A 21,719-nucleotide genomic window follows, 5' to 3' on the forward strand; every position below is an offset into this window, starting at 1 on the left:
AAGAGAAAATTCTTCTAGTGCAAATTTTATTTTGAAAATGACTTTGGCAAAACAGGCATGCGACTGCTGTCGTGTTCGGCGGGTAAAGTGTGACGGTGATAAGCCATGTAATCGTTGTCTTCAACACGATTTGAAATGTACTTATCTACAACCATTGAAAAAAAGAGGGCCCAAAAATATCAGGTCAAGAAGCTTAAAGAAAATTGCAGAAACGCAAACGTTCAGTGAAAATAACAACTGTATGACGGCTTTAGAAATATCTTTGAAAGTTCCAAAGAAGGTTATTGATAAATGTCTAAGGCTGTACCACGATAAGTTATATGTTATTTGGCCCCTGCTCTCCTACGATGAACTTCATAAACTTCTGGAGGAAAAATACGATGACACCCACGCATATTGGTTTCTGACCGCTTTGTCAGCGGCCACTCTTAGTGATTTGCAAACGGTAATAAAGCTTGAAGATGGTACTTCTTTCAGTGGGAGACAGTTGACGTTTCTTTGTACATCATCTCGCCAGCAATTCGATGATCTCGATAACAGCGATCTGTTTAAAATTATGACATACTACTGCTTGCACCGGTGCTTCTCACAGTTTTCTGATACAAAAACTTCATACAGACTCTCTTGTGCAGCTATCAGCCTCATTAAGATTACAGAATTTCATCGTGAAAAGACATATGAATCTCTTCCATTTGAGGATCAGCAGCTTTGGCGTAAGATTTATTATTTACTTCTCTTGACGGAAAGATACTATGCTGTATACATTCATTGTTCAACAAGTCTGGATTCCACAATCACCCCTCCGCAACCTGAGCCTGTCACTGACCCTCGCCTTTCCCTAGATAGTTTTCTCGAAATGATTAGGGTATTTACTGTGCCAGGAAAATGTTTTTTTGATGCTTTAGCTACTGACTCTTCTAATGCATCCTGCACTGAAGACTCGTTGAAGAAAATATGGAAAGAACTGCATACAGCATCATTAGAAATAGAGCCATGGTCTTATGGTTACGTTGACATTTCATTTTCCCGACATTGGATTAGAGTACTCGCTTGGAAACTAGTCTTACGGACAGAAAATATAAACTTTTTATCTGGCTCTAACAATGCACAAATACCAATTGAAATTGCAAGAGATATGCTAGACGACGTGTTCTTAACGCCAAGCAATCTTTATGGAGTTCATGGCCCCGGCATACCAGCAAAGGCACTAGAAGTAGCCAATGCATTAGTGGATGTCGTGAATCAGTATGATCAAAATACTGAATCGGAAGCTTGGAAAGTTTTGTGCGAGATTTCCAAATTTGTTTTCTCTCTAAAACAGTATGATGGAAAATTGGTTGAGAATTTTGTAACTAAATGCCAGAGTGCTCTTATTACTCTCCCAATCTCTAAATCTCTAAAAACAAATGAAGATTTGCATAAAACATGATTCAATTTAGTTTCTTGAATGAAGTCTTTTCATGATTTGTTCATGAGAACCATTTCAAAAAGGAAAGCTTCCGTTGTTGTCAGTCAAAGGTTTGCCTTTACACAAAGGGAACCCTTTGTGTGAAAGATATAGATAAATATGCTGTCATTTCTTTTGCAGGTTTTGGTTTACGAATTGATTTATTACGATCGAAAAGGTGTTATGTTTGTTAAAGTGACTGGAACGGCCATCATGACATGATGGTATTCTGATCTCTATCTTTGCATGGGAAGATTACATTTTAATACAAGGAATATGTTATATTATACGGAGAGAACACACTGACATTCGTTTGTCGCTGCTATTATAAGCGATATAGGCCGTCTTTGTGATTCATTAAATTCATTCAATAAATAGTTACGATTTTATTATTTTGAATACATTGCTATTGTATATATATAATAATACCTTTCATCTAACCATTTTAACATGTAATTTGTGTAGGACAAAATGAAGATATGTTAACTTGTTTAAAATGTTTTTCTGTATCACAACCACACGAATATCCAACTGAATAAAGTCAAGGGGCAAACTTTTTTTGCCGAATTTTCAATCAATATTGGGAAAGAACGTAAATACCGAGTATCAAAGGATAGAATGAGTAAATTTCCTCACTTTGTCAGTACCTTTTGAATTTTGTTAGATATTATCATCTTTACACAATTTTCTATGCTGTTGATTATATATTAACACAATAATGATGTTAGCTAATTCATTGGAATGCTTCAGTACCATAAACAATATTAGAAGAATAAAATTGTCGAATGTAGAATAACAAAATGAAAGACTTTATAATAAAAAGTAAATTAAATGTGTTTAGTAAAAAAAGAGGATGTCATATTTACCTATTGAAGTGAAGAGTCATTTGTTCATAATAGATGGCGTACTTCGCCCTTCATCCACCACGGAAGTTTCCATGTCTTCTTTGGGATTTTTAGGAGTAATTTCTGCTGCTTCCGCTTTAGCAGCTGCAAATGGGTCCACTTTAGTTGACTTAAACTTTCTCGCTGGAACCCCAAGCCTAAATAATTCATTTATTTCCATAAAGGTTCTACCAGCAGTTTCTGGTAGGTCAATGACAGCCCAAACTAGAGTGGCAAAGCATAATCCTCCCCAGAAAAAGCCTGACTTGGCACCCCAGTTCCATTTCTCCGAGTTCAATTGGTATAATATCAAAACAGCAGTTACAATACATGCCATATTATATGCATTACGAGCCAAAATAATTGATTTAGTTCTCAGCCTCGAGGATGGTATTTCAGACACCAAGCAAAAAACGACGGGAGCAATACCCAGGTTGTAGAAGAAGGAAACCACCATCAAAAGAGAACCGCTTCCCATTTTAGCCCCATGCGAGTCGGAGCACCCTAAACCTCCTATAATAAACAATAAAACGGTTTGAATGGCCAGTCCAAATGTATAAAGGTCATATCTACCAAAATATTTTGAAGCCCACCAGGATAGAAACGTTGCAGCAATACCAAGACAATATTGGATAATACTGAAAGTGAAAGCTGTATCAGTACCAACCCCAGCTTTTTCGTAAAAGTAAGTTGAATATCCTATTAGTTGTGTACCACAGGTGGTTTGACCGATCCAACATAAACAAGCTATTCTCGTTCTTCTCCGATTAATACCATCCTTCACACAGTCCCAGTAGGAACCTTCCGAGTCTGACAACTTTTGCTCCTTTTCAATAGTTACTTTGATTTTATCTAGCTCCATGCTTACTAGCAATTCCTTCTCGGGCCCTTTACCACTCAATGTCCTTTCAAGCGATCTCCTTGCCTGGTCAATTCTTCCTTTTTTAACTAGCCACCATGGAGACTCTGGCGCAAAAAAAATTCCTATTGCAAGGGGAGCAGGCCAGATCCACTGCAGAGCAAAAGGTAGCTTATATCCTAATTCTGAGTTGGCATATTTGTTCTGGGAATTTTTCATGATACCGGCAGCGAAAAGTTGACCGAATGCCCAACATAAATTCGAATAGGTCGTCAAATAGTATCTTAGAGCCAAAGGACAGATTTCAGAAGCATAAGAGACGGTCAAACATTGGAAACAACCCCATGGCATACCACACAATACTTGTCCGACAGCAATCATACCTAAACTCTTGCAAAAATACAGGATAAAAGTGAACGCAGCAAGAAGAATCAACGCCAAAATCAACGTGTAACGATTACCCATGTGATCTACAAAAGGCCCAGTCATTTGCAAACCTACAATTTCACCAGCCACGATACATAAGGATAGACCAATTTGCCAAGAGACTGAAATTTCATAATCTCCTGTACTGCTATTCAGGGAACCATATTTCTTCTGGAAAACAGGTAGGGCATAGAAAGAACCTAGAATGGCTGTATCATAACCTTCTTGAATCAAGGTAGTGGAGACCAATAGTGACCAAGCAGCTGCTTTAGGATATGTCTTCAAAGCTGTCATGAGTGGCATCCCTCTCTCACTTTCATCTGCCTCCTTGGCATCCTGTGCAGTCTCGTCGAGAACCTTCGGAACCTCCTCATCGTTATCTTCATTATTATCGCTTGGTGTTAGTGAAATTTGACCGTACTCAAGATGGGAAAGATCAAAGTCAGATTTCTTACCCTGCTCCTGCATCTCTATCGAGTTGAGTTCAGTAGTATTCATGCCGTTCTGGATCTCATCTAAGTTAGAGTCGATCTTGTCATTTTTTCTGTTTATCAATGAGGATAAGCCCTTCATAGTTAAATTAATAGTTTCGATATGATGTATTTCTGTTCTGCTGAATATGTTAGAACCTACCACAACAAGTTTGAAATATATTGTGTCCCTTTATATAATGTATAGGAAGCACTATGCACTCTGAGCATGTTGCTTGAAAAGCAAATAATATTTTGAAGCCTGAATCCACGGGATATTCTACCAACAACCACCCCTTGTAATGACGGCCTTGACAGTATTGAGCACTGAGTAGAGGGAAGCAGGAGAGTGTGTTGAAAAATTTCGAGAAGAACAAGCAGAGATCTGTAACAGCTGATTCTCCGGAGAAATTAACTTTCCCTGAAAGAACTAAAAAAAAAATGCGGAGAAATAGTATTATAGTATGGCGCCTGTACGAGGTTTTGAATCAAATGTAAAAAGAAGTAACATAATCTGATCATCAATCGTCCAGAGATCGCCCTTAAACCAAACCCCTGAGAGTTTCCACCTCTCAGCTATCCACGGCAGAGAGAAGGTTACGTTACGCACAGTTGACTGCTTGCAGCTCTCTGCATTTCGGACGAAATCTCGGTATGCAGTGATTCGGACAAACTCTCGGTGAAATTCTCGGTAGTATATATAGGTTCAATTCTCGGTGGGGCTTAGATAATTTTTTCCTTGGACCTTTTAATAGCGGCGGACGTATTCTCGGCTGCATGTTAGCGGGGTTAGGTTTGCATTATATTCCTACGAGACTTTCTGAGATGTCAACGAGTTTTTAGGGGTGGCAGGTACCATATTCTCGAAGATAATAGCTTAAAATTTTATTGACTTCAGCAAGCGCATTTACTCTTTGGTATTCTGAATGTATTGTGCAACTGGTGAAATTATTCAAATGCAGTGTTTGAAAACTGAATTTTTGTCGGATACTACTCATTCATGGCATACAAGTTGCTATCTTATTACGAACAAATACGCTGTTGGATATATCGCAGACAAGTCTCTTCATGGGCTTCCAGATATATAAGGACATAAGTAATAAAATCACATTCCATTCAACACATATAGATATTAGTTGCTCATATTCCGGTGAAAAATGACCTGAACGGCGGAGGAACTACACCTTATCATATTTATCCTGTAAGTATTAATCATGCAATTAAGATGGATAATATTAAAGAAACTGTTGGCGGAAAACGAGTACATCAAAAATCATTCTATTTGCACTCGTTCTTTTTCATACCGAATACAACATATCAGGGGGTGAAAATTGTTAGCCGCGATTGGTGTAAAGAGGGTCAGTTACAACACATATTAGTTTTAGCAATTTTAAAAAACTATTCGTAGTTGTTAATGTATGCATCAGAATTATTTCTTTCATTTAAACGAGATACTTTATGAAGAATTGACATAAAAATAAACAGGTGATACAAAAAACCTTAACTCATATCTAAAGCTTAGAGCAACAATAAAGTCGAAGAGCGTATGAGGCCTTCCTTGAACAAAATCGTGTCTTATTTCGTCATAAATGGTACGTTACAACAATAGTTTTATTCGAAACAAGTGGCTTTTGTCATTCCATGTTAAAAGTTTTTTCAGCAACATTTATCACAACATCCATTCATGCTTACGTAGTCTTGTTTGATGGCCTTCAACAACAAAGAGATTGTTACTTTAGCGAGCACAAAATATGATGTTCGCAACTTCAATTTTCTTTCTTATTACAAACTACTATGACTTCGTACCTTCCATCACTACCATACATCTTTTTTTTATATTTTTCATCATTATTTATGGCTAGTTGAAGAGCTACCTACATGGAGGCCGCAACATGGATTTATGGTATAGATCTTTAAGTATCAATCATGAAAATGAAAGATAGTTCATCTCGATATTTACTTGAGTGCTCTAACAATTGATTTTTCAGAGAATTTTTCCAGGCGCTACTTCCCTGTGTGTAGCGCATAACTTAATCTTTTTCTCCCCACAGTTTTTCCGTAGATTATTTTCGCGAAAATTAATCCGCCGTATAATTTCTCATATTTTCTTTATCTTTTCTATCTGTTCTTCTCAAGTATGCATACCAACCCCGTAGGAAAAGAAGGGCAGCTTTTCAAATATCTTCTCTAAAATAATCGTATTTATTGCACTCCTTGTAGTTCAATCCATTACAGCATATAGTATTAAAGCGCTACTATGCTGAACATCAACAGCAAATAAATATGCTTAATGGCGTCATAATTTCTGCTGTTAAAGCCCATTAATTCAACACCCCATCGAAGCAATGGTCACGCTCTAGAGATTTGGACTAGCAATGCAGTCCGGGTGACAACATGGGCTGCAGCGTCACTCCACCTCCCACCCCTTAATGCTGCTTGAACAACCCCGGATTTAGTGATCTGTTTGCTTTTTATTCCATAACTTAAATACGGACGGCAGAATAAAATAATAACTTCGAGACTTTTTTCATTTCATGACAAGGAAAAGTAATTAACACAAACTTTTGTCTTATAATAATATGAGTATTGCAAGACAGTCATGCGACTGCTGTCGTATTCGTCGAGTAAAGTGTGACCGAAATAAACCATGTAACCGCTGCCTCCAGCGCCATATGAAGTGCACATATCTTCAACCTTTAAAAAAGAGAGGTCCAAAATCTATCAGGGAAGGAAGCTTGAAAAAAATAGCAGAAGTGCAGATGATATGTATGAATAATAATATCATGACAGCTCCGGTGGTGTGTAAGAAGGTTCCAAAAAATCTGATTGATCAGTGTTTGAGGCTGTATCACGATAACTTATACGTAATCTGGCCTATGCTCTGCTACGATGATCTTCACAAACTTCTAGACGAAAAATATGATGACTGCTACGCCTACTGGTTTTTGGTTTCCCTTTCGGCAGCCACACTCAGCGATTTGCAAGCTGAAATTAAGTCGGAAGAAGGAGTTTCCTTCACTGGAAGGCAGTTATGTTCACTCTGCATGTTATCACGACAATTCTTTGACGATCTTAGTAACAGTGACATATTCCGAATTATGACTTATTACTGTTTGCATCGTTGTTATGCACAGTTTGCTGATACGAGAACTTCATACAGACTTTCTTGTGAGGCTGTAGGCCTCATCAAGATAGCCGGATTCCACCGGGAGGAAACCTATGAATTTCTTCCGTTTAGTGAGCAGCAACTCAGAAGAAAGGTTTATTATTTGCTTCTCATGACAGAGAGATACTATGCCGTATATATTAAGTGCGTCACAAGTCTGGATGCGACAATAGCGCCACCGCTACCTGAGATTGTAACAGACCCTCGGCTTTCTCTGGATAGCTTCCTTGAGGTGATTAGGGTTTTCACTGTACCAGGAAAGTGTTTCTATGATGCTTTAGCTACTAACTGTGCCAATGATTCTTGTACCGAAGACTCTCTAAAAAGAATATGGAATGAACTTCATACCACGTCACTTGATATAGAGCCATGGTCTTATGGATACATAGACTTTTTATTTTCCCGGCATTGGGTTAGAACACTAGCATGGAAGCTGGTATTGCAAATGAAAGGTATGCGGATGAATTTTCTTTCGAATACTAGTAATACGCATATACCAGTCGAAATTGCTAGGGACATGTTGGGAGATACTTTTTTAACTCCGAAAAACCTGTATGATGTACACGGTCCTGGTATACCGATGAAGGCGCTAGAAATAGCCAATGCGTTGGTAGACGTTGTAAATAAGTATGATCACAACATGAAGCTGGACGCTTGGAATGTCCTGTACGATGTATCCAAGTTTGTTTTCTCTCTGAAACACTGCAATAATAAAATGATCGACAGGTTTTCAACGAAATGTCAAGGTGCTCTAATTACTTTACCCATTTCTAAACCTTTGCAATTAAATGATAAGTCCAAAGATGAAGACGATATAATCCCCTGATAAACTCCTACTTCCTGCTTTCTTTATTTTCCTGAGAAGGAGATAGCTTTTTATTGTAAGAGGTTATGTGTTTTCAATGCGGAGCCAAATAAACACCGCTGCTTGTGACACCTTTTCATGAAGAGAGTACCTGGTTATCCATTTGGAGGTCTGGTTTGCATCATACTTCAATGCTAGTCCTACTCGGCACGTTAACTTTGGCGTCCCTATAGACTTTTAAAACAAATTGGCATTGTTTCAATCGATAATAGGAAGCAACGCTAAGTGAGATGGCTGTCCACTTATGAGAGATAGATATACCTAATAAAGGGTAAGCGGCATATATTGAGATATTTTTTAATTTCTGCTTTTAGAGCGGGTAGAATACCATATTTTTGTTCAGCATCTTCTGATAACATTGTTCCATTCTTGTCTTGCTCGTTTGAAGGTTTGTATATGATAGTCAAAATAACTCTTTATACAGTACATTAAGTATATGTATGCAGGCGGCTTACTACTATACCTTCATTGGCATTGCTGTTTGTGTATGCTAATTGTATATCATAGATTTAGCTAAGGCGAAAGCTATATTACGGTTGTAGGTAATACTATTATAAGTCCAGTCGCCATAGGCATCTAGAAAAATACGGGTGGGGAAAAATGTCAGAGCGTTATATTGATAACATAGTGAAGAGGCGTGATAAGGGTAATGGTTATATCTGTTATTGTTTTATTCACGATAATAAATTAAACTTAAGGAAATCCCATTAGGTTAAAAAGCTGTAAAATATATCTAAAGGTAAATTTACCGGATTAAAAAAGGTGATATTCACAAACATATAAATTGAATGTATCAATATCCAATATAAGGTTTAAGCGATTACATTAACACGGATGAAGATTTATATATTAGGTAATCTTTTCTGTGAAATATCAAAACCCAGGACTGTCACTTTTGTGATTCATTTAAATTATTGACGTTTTATTGAAAACAAAATAATAACCTTGAGTCAAAAGACTTCGAAGTCGTGGCAAAATTAAACAAAGGTAAATTATAACTTAGGATAAAAATAATGTCGATGTGTTAAATACTAGTTATATAAAATAGAATAATGCCATATTTATCTATCGGATGAAAAATCATTTATTCACAATCGATGGCGTACTTCGCCCTTCATCTACCATAGAAGTTTCCGTATCTTCTTTGGGATCTTTGAAAGTAATTTCTGCAGCAGCCGCTTTAGCAGCTGCAAATGGGTCTACTTTAGTTGACTTAAACTTTCTGGCTGGAACACCAAGTCTAAATAATTCATTTATTTCCATAAAGGTTCTACCAGCAGTTTCTGGTAGATCGACAACAGCCCAAGCTAAAGTAGCCAAACAGAATCCTCCCCAGAAAAAACCTGACTTGGCACCCCAATTCCATTTTTCTGAGTTCAATTGGTACATGATCAAGACTGCAATAATAAAATGATCGACAGGTTTTCAACGAAATGTCAAGGTGCTCTAATTACTTTACCCATTTCTAAACCTTTGCAATTAAATGATAAGTCCAAAGATGAAGACGATATAATCCCCTGATAAACTCCTACTTCCTGCTTTCTTTATTTTCCTGAGAAGGAGATAGCTTTTTATTGTAAGAGGTTATGTGTTTTCAATGCGGAGCCAAATAAACACCGCTGCTTGTGACACCTTTTCATGAAGAGAGTACCTGGTTATCCATTTGGAGGTCTGGTTTGCATCATACTTCAATGCTAGTCCTACTCGGCACGTTAACTTTGGCGTCCCTATAGACTTTTAAAACAAATTGGCATTGTTTCAATCGATAATAGGAAGCAACGCTAAGTGAGATGGCTGTCCACTTATGAGAGATAGATATACCTAATAAAGGGTAAGCGGCATATATTGAGATATTTTTTAATTTCTGCTTTTAGAGCGGGTAGAATACCATATTTTTGTTCAGCATCTTCTGATAACATTGTTCCATTCTTGTCTTGCTCGTTTGAAGGTTTGTATATGATAGTCAAAATAACTCTTTATACAGTACATTAAGTATATGTATGCAGGCGGCTTACTACTATACCTTCATTGGCATTGCTGTTTGTGTATGCTAATTGTATATCATAGATTTAGCTAAGGCGAAAGCTATATTACGGTTGTAGGTAATACTATTATAAGTCCAGTCGCCATAGGCATCTAGAAAAATACGGGTGGGGAAAAATGTCAGAGCGTTATATTGATAACATAGTGAAGAGGCGTGATAAGGGTAATGGTTATATCTGTTATTGTTTTATTCACGATAATAAATTAAACTTAAGGAAATCCCATTAGGTTAAAAAGCTGTAAAATATATCTAAAGGTAAATTTACCGGATTAAAAAAGGTGATATTCACAAACATATAAATTGAATGTATCAATATCCAATATAAGGTTTAAGCGATTACATTAACACGGATGAAGATTTATATATTAGGTAATCTTTTCTGTGAAATATCAAAACCCAGGACTGTCACTTTTGTGATTCATTTAAATTATTGACGTTTTATTGAAAACAAAATAATAACCTTGAGTCAAAAGACTTCGAAGTCGTGGCAAAATTAAACAAAGGTAAATTATAACTTAGGATAAAAATAATGTCGATGTGTTAAATACTAGTTATATAAAATAGAATAATGCCATATTTATCTATCGGATGAAAAATCATTTATTCACAATCGATGGCGTACTTCGCCCTTCATCTACCATAGAAGTTTCCGTATCTTCTTTGGGATCTTTGAAAGTAATTTCTGCAGCAGCCGCTTTAGCAGCTGCAAATGGGTCTACTTTAGTTGACTTAAACTTTCTGGCTGGAACACCAAGTCTAAATAATTCATTTATTTCCATAAAGGTTCTACCAGCAGTTTCTGGTAGATCGACAACAGCCCAAGCTAAAGTAGCCAAACAGAATCCTCCCCAGAAAAAACCTGACTTGGCACCCCAATTCCATTTTTCTGAGTTCAATTGGTACATGATCAAGACTGTAACTACAATACTTATCACATTATAAGCATTACGGGCCAAAATAATTGTTTTGGTTCTTAGCCTTGAAGACGGTATTTCAGAAACTAAGCAAAAAACCACAGGAGCAATACCCAGGTTGTAAAAGAACGCGACAACCATTAGAAGAGCACCACTGCCCATTTTAGCGCCATGAGTATCTGAACATCCCAGACCGCCGATAATGAAGAACATAACGGCCTGAAAGGCCAACCCAACGGTGTAAAGGTCAAACCTACCAAAATATTTTGAACCCCACCAGGATAGAAACGTTGCAGCAATACCAAGACAATATTGAATAATACTAAAAGTGAAGGCTGTATCAGTGCTAACACCAGCTTTTTCGTAAAAGTAAGTTGAATAACCGATTAATGACGCACCACAAGAAGTTTGACCAATCCAACATAAACAAGCTATTCTGGTTCTTCTCCGATTAATACCGTCTTTCACACAGTCCCAGTAAGTTCCTTCATCAGACATTTTTTGCTCCTTTTCTATAGTGGTTTTGATTTTATCCAGCTCCATACTTACCAGCAATTCTTTCTCGGGTCCTTTACCACTCAATGTCCTTTCAAGCGATCTCCTTGCCTCGTCAATTCTCCCTTTTTTGATCAGCCACCATGGGGATTCAGGGGCGAGAAAGATACCTACTGCCAAAGGAAGAGGCCAGATCCACTGCAAAGCAAAAGGTAGCCTGTATCCCAGATCATTGTTTGGATACTTATTTTGGGAGTTTTTCATAATACCAGCAGCGAAAAGTTGACCAAAAGTCCAGCAAAGATTAGAATAAGTTGTCAAATAGTATCTTAGGGCCAAAGGACAGATTTCAGAAGCATAAGAAACGGTCAAACACTGGAAACAACCCCATGGCATACCACACAACGCCTGTCCCGCAGCGATCATACCTAAACTCTTGCAAAAATACAGAATGAAAATAAAAGCCGCTAAAAAGAACAACGCCATAATCAAAGTGTAACGATTACCCATGTGGTCTACAAAAGGCCCAGTCATTTGCAAACCCACAATCTCACCTGCCATGTAACATAAACATAAACCAATTTGCCAGGAAACTGAGATTTCGTATTCTCCTGTACTGCTATTCAGGGAACCATATTTCTTCTGGAAAACAGGTAGGGCATAGAAAGAACCTAGAATGGCTGTATCATAACCTTCTTGAATCAAGGTCGTGGAGACCAACAGTGACCAAGCAGCTGCTTTAGGATATGTCTTCAAAGCTGTCATGAGTGGCATCCCTCTCTCACTTTCATCTGCCTCCTTGGCATCCTGTGCAGTCTCGTCGAGAACCTTCGGAACCTCCTCATCGTTATCTTCATTATTATCGCTTGGTGTTAGTGAAATTTGACCGTACTCAAGATGGGAAAGATCAAAGTCAGATTTCTTACCCTGCTCCTGCATCTCTATCGAGTTGAGTTCAGTAGTATTCATGCCGTTCTGGATCTCATCTAAGTTAGAGTCGATCTTGTCATTTTTTCTGTTTATCAATGAGGATAAGCCCTTCATAGTTAAATTAATAGTTTCGATATGATGTATTTCTGTTCTGCTGAATATGTTAGAACCTACCACAACAAGTTTGAAATATATTGTGTCCCTTTATATAATGTATAGGAAGCACTATGCACTCTGAGCATGTTGCTTGAAAAGCAAATAATATTTTGAAGCCTGAATCCACGGGATATTCTACCAACAACCACCCCTTGTAATGACGGCCTTGACAGTATTGAGCACTGAGTAGAGGGAAGCAGGAGAGTGTGTTGAAAAATTTCGAGAAGAACAAGCAGAGATCTGTAACAGCTGATTCTCCGGAGAAATTAACTTTCCCTGAAAGAACTAAAAAAAAAATGCGGAGAAATAGTATTATAGTATGGCGCCTGTACGAGGTTTTGAATCAAATGTAAAAAGAAGTAACATAATCTGATCATCAATCGTCCAGAGATCGCCCTTAAACCAAACCCCTGAGAGTTTCCACCTCTCAGCTATCCACGGCAGAGAGAAGGTTACGTTACGCACAGTTGACTGCTTGCAGCTCTCTGCATTTCGGACGAAATCTCGGTATGCAGTGATTCGGACAAACTCTCGGTGAAATTCTCGGTAGTATATATAGGTTCAATTCTCGGTGGGGCTTAGATAATTTTTTCCTTGGACCTTTTAATAGCGGCGGACGTATTCTCGGCTGCATGTTAGCGGGGTTAGGTTTGCATTATATTCCTACGAGACTTTCTGAGATGTCAACGAGTTTTTAGGGGTGGCAGGTACCATATTCTCGAAGATAATAGCTTAAAATTTTATTGACTTCAGCAAGCGCATTTACTCTTTGGTATTCTGAATGTATTGTGCAACTGGTGAAATTATTCAAATGCAGTGTTTGAAAACTGAATTTTTGTCGGATACTACTCATTCATGGCATACAAGTTGCTATCTTATTACGAACAAATACGCTGTTGGATATATCGCAGACAAGTCTCTTCATGGGCTTCCAGATATATAAGGACATAAGTAATAAAATCACATTCCATTCAACACATATAGATATTAGTTGCTCATATTCCGGTGAAAAATGACCTGAACGGCGGAGGAACTACACCTTATCATATTTATCCTGTAAGTATTAATCATGCAATTAAGATGGATAATATTAAAGAAACTGTTGGCGGAAAACGAGTACATCAAAAATCATTCTATTTGCACTCGTTCTTTTTCATACCGAATACAACATATCAGGGGGTGAAAATTGTTAGCCGCGATTGGTGTAAAGAGGGTCAGTTACAACACATATTAGTTTTAGCAATTTTAAAAAAACTATTCGTAGTTGTTAATGTATGCATCAGAATTATTTCTTTCATTTAAACGAGATACTTTATGAAGAATTGACATAAAAATAAACAGGTGATACAAAAAACCTTAACTCATATCTAAAGCTTAGAGCAACAATAAAGTCGAAGAGCGTATGAGGCCTTCCTTGAACAAAATCGTGTCTTATTTCGTCATAAATGGTACGTTACAACAATAGTTTTATTCGAAACAAGTGGCTTTTGTCATTCCATGTTAAAAGTTTTTTCAGCAACATTTATCACAACATCCATTCATGCTTACGTAGTCTTGTTTGATGGCCTTCAACAACAAAGAGATTGTTACTTTAGCGAGCACAAAATATGATGTTCGCAACTTCAATTTTCTTTCTTATTACAAACTACTATGACTTCGTACCTTCCATCACTACCATACATCTTTTTTTTATATTTTTCATCATTATTTATGGCTAGTTGAAGAGCTACCTACATGGAGGCCGCAACATGGATTTATGGTATAGATCTTTAAGTATCAATCATGAAAATGAAAGATAGTTCATCTCGATATTTACTTGAGTGCTCTAACAATTGATTTTTCAGAGAATTTTTCCAGGCGCTACTTCCCTGTGTGTAGCGCATAACTTAATCTTTTTCTCCCCACAGTTTTTCCGTAGATTATTTTCGCGAAAATTAATCCGCCGTATAATTTCTCATATTTTCTTTATCTTTTCTATCTGTTCTTCTCAAGTATGCATACCAACCCCGTAGGAAAAGAAGGGCAGCTTTTCAAATATCTTCTCTAAAATAATCGTATTTATTGCACTCCTTGTAGTTCAATCCATTACAGCATATAGTATTAAAGCGCTACTATGCTGAACATCAACAGCAAATAAATATGCTTAATGGCGTCATAATTTCTGCTGTTAAAGCCCATTAATTCAACACCCCATCGAAGCAATGGTCACGCTCTAGAGATTTGGACTAGCAATGCAGTCCGGGTGACAACATGGGCTGCAGCGTCACTCCACCTCCCACCCCTTAATGCTGCTTGAACAACCCCGGATTTAGTGATCTGTTTGCTTTTTATTCCATAACTTAAATACGGACGGCAGAATAAAATAATAACTTCGAGACTTTTTTTCATTTCATGACAAGGAAAAGTAATTAACACAAACTTTTGTCTTATAATAATATGAGTATTGCAAGACAGTCATGCGACTGCTGTCGTATTCGTCGAGTAAAGTGTGACCGAAATAAACCATGTAACCGCTGCCTCCAGCGCCATATGAAGTGCACATATCTTCAACCTTTAAAAAAGAGAGGTCCAAAATCTATCAGGGAAGGAAGCTTGAAAAAAATAGCAGAAGTGCAGATGATATGTATGAATAATAATATCATGACAGCTCCGGTGGTGTGTAAGAAGGTTCCAAAAAATCTGATTGATCAGTGTTTGAGGCTGTATCACGATAACTTATACGTAATCTGGCCTATGCTCTGCTACGATGATCTTCACAAACTTCTAGACGAAAAATATGATGACTGCTACGCCTACTGGTTTTTGGTTTCCCTTTCGGCAGCCACACTCAGCGATTTGCAAGCTGAAATTAAGTCGGAAGAAGGAGTTTCCTTCACTGGAAGGCAGTTATGTTCACTCTGCATGTTATCACGACAATTCTTTGACGATCTTAGTAACAGTGACATATTCCGAATTATGACTTATTACTGTTTGCATCGTTGTTATGCACAGTTTGCTGATACGAGAACTTCATACAGACTTTCTTGTGAGGCTGTAGGCCTCATCAAGATAGCCGGATTCCACCGGGAGGAAACCTATGAATTTCTTCCGTTTAGTGAGCAGCAACTCAGAAGAAAGGTTTATTATTTGCTTCTCATGACAGAGAGATACTATGCCGTATATATTAAGTGCGTCACAAGTCTGGATGCGACAATAGCGCCACCGCTACCTGAGATTGTAACAGACCCTCGGCTTTCTCTGGATAGCTTCCTTGAGGTGATTAGGGTTTTCACTGTACCAGGAAAGTGTTTCTATGATGCTTTAGCTACTAACTGTGCCAATGATTCTTGTACCGAAGACTCTCTAAAAAGAATATGGAATGAACTTCATACCACGTCACTTGATATAGAGCCATGGTCTTATGGATACATAGACTTTTTATTTTCCCGGCATTGGGTTAGAACACTAGCATGGAAGCTGGTATTGCAAATGAAAGGTATGCGGATGAATTTTCTTTCGAATACTAGTAATACGCATATACCAGTCGAAATTGCTAGGGACATGTTGGGAGATACTTTTTTAACTCCGAAAAACCTGTATGATGTACACGGTCCTGGTATACCGATGAAGGCGCTAGAAATAGCCAATGCGTTGGTAGACGTTGTAAATAAGTATGATCACAACATGAAGCTGGACGCTTGGAATGTCCTGTACGATGTATCCAAGTTTGTTTTCTCTCTGAAACACTGCAATAATAAAATGATCGACAGGTTTTCAACGAAAATGTCAAGGTGCTCTAATTACTTTACCCATTTCTAAACCTTTGCAATTAAATGATAAGTCCAAAGATGAAGACGATATAATCCCCTGATAAACTCCTACTTCCTGCTTTCTTTATTTTCCTGAGAAGGAGATAGCTTTTTATTGTAAGAGGTTATGTGTTTTCAATGCGGAGCCAATAAACACCGCTGCTTGTGACACCTTTTCATGAAGAGAGTACCTGGTTATCCATTTGGAGGTCTGGTTTGCATCATACTTCAATGCTAGTCCTACTCGGCACGTTAACTTTGGCGTCCCTATAGACTTTTAAAACAAATTGGCATTGTTTCAATCGATAATAGGAAGCAACGCTAAGTGAGATGGCTGTCCACTTATGAGAGATAGATATACCTAATAAAGGGTAAGCGGCATATATTGAGATATTTTTTAATTTCTGCTTTTAGAGCGGGTAGAATACCATATTTTTGTTCAGCATCTTCTGATAACATTGTTCCATTCTTGTCTTGCTCGTTTGAAGGTTTGTATATGATAGTCAAAATAACTCTTTATACAGTACATTAAGTATATGTATGCAGGCGGCTTACTACTATACCTTCATTGGCATTGCTGTTTGTGTATGCTAATTGTATATCATAGATTTAGCTAAGGCGAAAGCTATATTACGGTTGTAGGTAATACTATTATAAGTCCAGTCGCCATAGGCATCTAGAAAAATACGGGTGGGGAAAAATGTCAGAGCGTTATATTGATAACATAGTGAAGAGGCGTGATAAGGGTAATGGTTATATCTGTTATTGTTTTATTCACGATAATAAATTAAACTTAAGGAAATCCCATTAGGTTAAAAAGCTGTAAAATATATCTAAAGGTAAATTTACCGGATTAAAAAAGGTGATATTCACAAACATATAAATTGAATGTATCAATATCCAATATAAGGTTTAAGCGATTACATTAACACGGATGAAGATTTATATATTAGGTAATCTTTTCTGTGAAATATCAAAACCCAGGACTGTCACTTTTGTGATTCATTTAAATTATTGACGTTTTATTGAAAACAAAATAATAACCTTGAGTCAAAAGACTTCGAAGTCGTGGCAAAATTAAACAAAGGTAAATTATAACTTAGGATAAAAATAATGTCGATGTGTTAAATACTAGTTATATAAAATAGAATAATGCCATATTTATCTATCGGATGAAAAATCATTTATTCACAATCGATGGCGTACTTCGCCTTCATCTACCATAGAAGTTTCCGTATCTTCTTTGGGATCTTTGAAAGTAATTTCTGCAGCAGCCGCTTTAGCAGCTGCAAATGGGTCTACTTTAGTTGACTTAAACTTTCTGGCTGGAACACCAAGTCTAAATAATTCATTTATTTCCATAAAGGTTCTACCAGCAGTTTCTGGTAGATCGACAACAGCCCAAGCTAAAGTAGCCAAACAGAATCCTCCCCAGAAAAAACCTGACTTGGCACCCCAATTCCATTTTTCTGAGTTCAATTGGTACATGATCAAGACTGTAACTACAATACTTATCACATTATAAGCATTACGGGCCAAAATAATTGTTTTGGTTCTTAGCCTTGAAGACGGTATTTCAGAAACTAAGCAAAAAACCACAGGAGCAATACCCAGGTTGTAAAAGAACGCGACAACCATTAGAAGAGCACCACTGCCCATTTTAGCGCCATGAGTATCTGAACATCCCAGACCGCCGATAATGAAGAACATAACGGCCTGAAAGGCCAACCCAACGGTGTAAAGGTCAAACCTACCAAAATATTTTGAACCCCACCAGGATAGAAACGTTGCAGCAATACCAAGACAATATTGAATAATACTAAAAGTGAAGGCTGTATCAGTGCTAACACCAGCTTTTTCGTAAAAGTAAGTTGAATAACCGATTAATGACGCACCACAAGAAGTTTGACCAATCCAACATAAACAAGCTATTCTGGTTCTTCTCCGATTAATACCGTCTTTCACACAGTCCCAGTAAGTTCCTTCATCAGACATTTTTTGCTCCTTTTCTATAGTGGTTTTGATTTTATCCAGCTCCATACTTACCAGCAATTCTTTCTCGGGTCCTTTACCACTCAATGTCCTTTCAAGCGATCTCCTTGCCTCGTCAATTCTCCCTTTTTTGATCAGCCACCATGGGGATTCAGGGGCGAGAAAGATACCTACTGCCAAAGGAAGAGGCCAGATCCACTGCAAAGCAAAAGGTAGCCTGTATCCCAGATCATTGTTTGGATACTTATTTTGGGAGTTTTTCATAATACCAGCAGCGAAAAGTTGACCAAAAGTCCAGCAAAGATTAGAATAAGTTGTCAAATAGTATCTTAGGGCCAAAGGACAGATTTCAGAAGCATAAGAAACGGTCAAACACTGGAAACAACCCCATGGCATACCACACAACGCCTGTCCCGCAGCGATCATACCTAAACTCTTGCAAAAAATACAGAATGAAAATAAAAGCCGCTAAAAAGAACAACGCCATAATCAAAGTGTAACGATTACCCATGTGGTCTACAAAAGGCCCAGTCATTTGCAAACCCACAATCTCACCTGCCATGTAACATAAACATAAACCAATTTGCCAGGAAACTGAGATTTCGTATTCTCCTGTACTGCTATTCAGGGAACCATATTTCTTCTGGAAAACAGGTAGGGCATAGAAAGAACCTAGAATGGCTGTATCATAACCTTCTTGAATCAAGGTCGTGGAGACCAACAGTGACCAAGCAGCTGCTTTAGGATATGTCTTCAAAGCTGTCATGAGTGGCATCCCTCTCTCACTTTCATCTGCCTCCTTGGCATCCTGTGCAGTCTCGTCGAGAACCTTCGGAACCTCCTCATCGTTATCTTCATTATTATCGCTTGGTGTTAGTGAAATTTGACCGTACTCAAGATGGGAAAGATCAAAGTCAGATTTCTTACCCTGCTCCTGCATCTCTATCGAGTTGAGTTCAGTAGTATTCATGCCGTTCTGGATCTCATCTAAGTTAGAGTCGATCTTGTCATTTTTTCTGTTTATCAATGAGGATAAGCCCTTCATAGTTAAATTAATAGTTTCGATATGATGTATTTCTGTTCTGCTGAATATGTTAGAACCTACCACAACAAGTTTGAAATATATTGTGTCCCTTTATATAATGTATAGGAAGCACTATGCACTCTGAGCATGTTGCTTGAAAAGCAAATAATATTTTGAAGCCTGAATCCACGGGATATTCTACCAACAACCACCCTTGTAATGACGGCCTTGACAGTATTGAGCACTGAGTAGAGGGAAGCAGGAGAGTGTGTTGAAAAATTTCGAGAAGAACAAGCAGAGATCTGTAACAGCTGATTCTCCGGAGAAATTAACTTTCCCTGAAAGAACTAAAAAAAAAATGCGGAGAAATAGTATTATAGTATGGCGCCTGTACGAGGTTTTGAATCAAATGTAAAAAGAAGTAACATAATCTGATCATCAATCGTCCAGAGATCGCCCTTAAACCAAACCCCTGAGAGTTTCCACCTCTCAGCTATCCACGGCAGAGAGAAGGTTACGTTACGCACAGTTGACTGCTTGCAGCTCTCTGCATTTCGGACGAAATCTCGTATGCAGTGATTCGGACAAACTCTCGGTGAAATTCTCGTAGTATATATAGGTTCAATTCTCGGTGGGGCTTAGATAATTTTTTCCTTGGAACCTTTTAATAGCGGCGGACGTATTCTCGGCTGCATGTTAGCGGGGTTAGGTTTGCATTATATTCCTACGAGACTTTCTGAGATGTCAACGAGTTTTTAGGGGTGGCAGGTACCATATTCTCGAAGATAATAGCTTAAAATTTTATTGACTTCAGCAAGCGCATTTACTCTTTGGTATTCTGAATGTATTGTGCAACTGGTGAAATTATTCAAATGCAGTGTTTGAAAACTGAATTTTTTGTCGGATACTACTCATTCATGGCATACAAGTTGCTATCTTATTACGAACAAATACGCTGTTGGATATATCGCAGACAAGTCTCTTCATGGGCTTTCCAGATATATAAGGACATAAGTAATAAAATCACATTCCATTCAACACATATAGAATATTAGTTGCTCATATTCCGGTGAAAAATGACCTGAACGGCGGAGGAACTACACCTTATCATATTTATCCTGTAAGTATTAATCATGCAATTAAGATGGATAATATTAAAGAAACTGTTGGCGGAAAACGAGTACATCAAAAATCATTCTATTTGCACTCGTTCTTTTTCATACCGAATACAACATATCAGGGGTGAAAATTGTTAGCGCGATTGGTGTAAAGAGGGTCAGTTACAACACATATTAGTTTTAGCAATTTTAAAAAACTATTCGTAGTTGTTAATGTATGCATCAGAATTATTTCTTTCATTTAAACGAGATACTTTTATGAAGAATTGACATAAAAATAAACAGGTGATACAAAAAACCTTAACTCATATCTAAAGCTTAGAGCAACAATAAAGTCGAAGAGCGTATGAGGCCTTCCTTGAACAAAATCGTGTCTTATTTCGTCATAAATGGTACGTTACAACAATAGTTTTATTCGAAACAAGTGGCTTTTGTCATTCCATGTTAAAAGTTTTTTCAGCAACATTTATCACAACATCCATTCATGCTTACGTAGTCTTGTTTGATGGCCTTCAACAACAAAGAGATTGTTACTTTAGCGAGCACAAAATATGATGTTCGCAACTTCAATTTTCTTTCTTATTACAAACTACTATGACTTCGTACCTTCCATCACTACCATACATCTTTTTTTTTATATTTTTCATCATTATTTATGGCTAGTTGAAGAGCTACCTACATGGAGGCCGCAACATGGATTTATGGTATAGATCTTTAAGTATCAATCATGAAAATGAAAGATAGTTCATCTCGATATTTACTTGAGTGCTCTAACAATTGATTTTTCAGAGAATTTTTCCAGGCGCTACTTCCCTGTGTGTAGCGCATAACTTAATCTTTTTCTCCCCACAGTTTTTCCGTAGATTATTTTCGCGAAAATTAATCCGCCGTATAATTTCTCATATTTTTCTTTATCTTTTCTATCTGTTCTTCTCAAGTATGCATACCAACCCCGTAGGAAAAGAAGGGCAGCTTTCAAATATCTTCTCTAAAATAATCGTATTTATTGCACTCCTTGTAGTTCAATCCATTACAGCATATAGTATTAAAGCGCTACTATGCTGAACATCAACAGCAAATAAATATGCTTAATGGCGTCATAATTTCTGCTGTTAAAGCCCATTAATTCAACACCCCATCG

The 21,719-nt window shown here is 37.5% G+C and overlaps 2 protein-coding genes across 2 annotated transcripts; both read left to right on the forward strand.

Annotated features, from left to right (window-relative positions):
• Positions 1–37: 37 nt before the first annotated feature.
• On the forward strand, positions 38–1,429 carry SPAR_G04970 (uncharacterized protein; the record flags this gene model as incomplete). Its single annotated transcript, XM_033910728.1, has 1 exon — positions 38–1,429. One exon carries the CDS (start codon positions 38–40, stop codon positions 1,427–1,429), a length of 1,392 nt encoding a protein of 463 aa, XP_033766619.1.
• A 5,440-nt stretch (positions 1,430–6,869) lies between these two features.
• SPAR_G04980 (fungal specific transcription factor domain-containing protein) lies at positions 6,870–8,078 on the forward strand (the record flags this gene model as incomplete). The annotated part of the gene is made up of 1 exon (XM_033910729.1): positions 6,870–8,078. The coding sequence occupies one exon, from the start codon at positions 6,870–6,872 to the stop codon at positions 8,076–8,078; it is 1,209 nt and encodes a 402-aa protein (XP_033766620.1).
• Positions 8,079–21,719: the final 13,641 nt, after the last annotated feature.

Source organism: Saccharomyces paradoxus, chromosome VII (genome assembly GCF_002079055.1).
Source record: "Saccharomyces paradoxus chromosome VII, complete sequence".
NCBI classification, from domain to species: Eukaryota; Fungi; Ascomycota; class Saccharomycetes; order Saccharomycetales; family Saccharomycetaceae; genus Saccharomyces; species Saccharomyces paradoxus.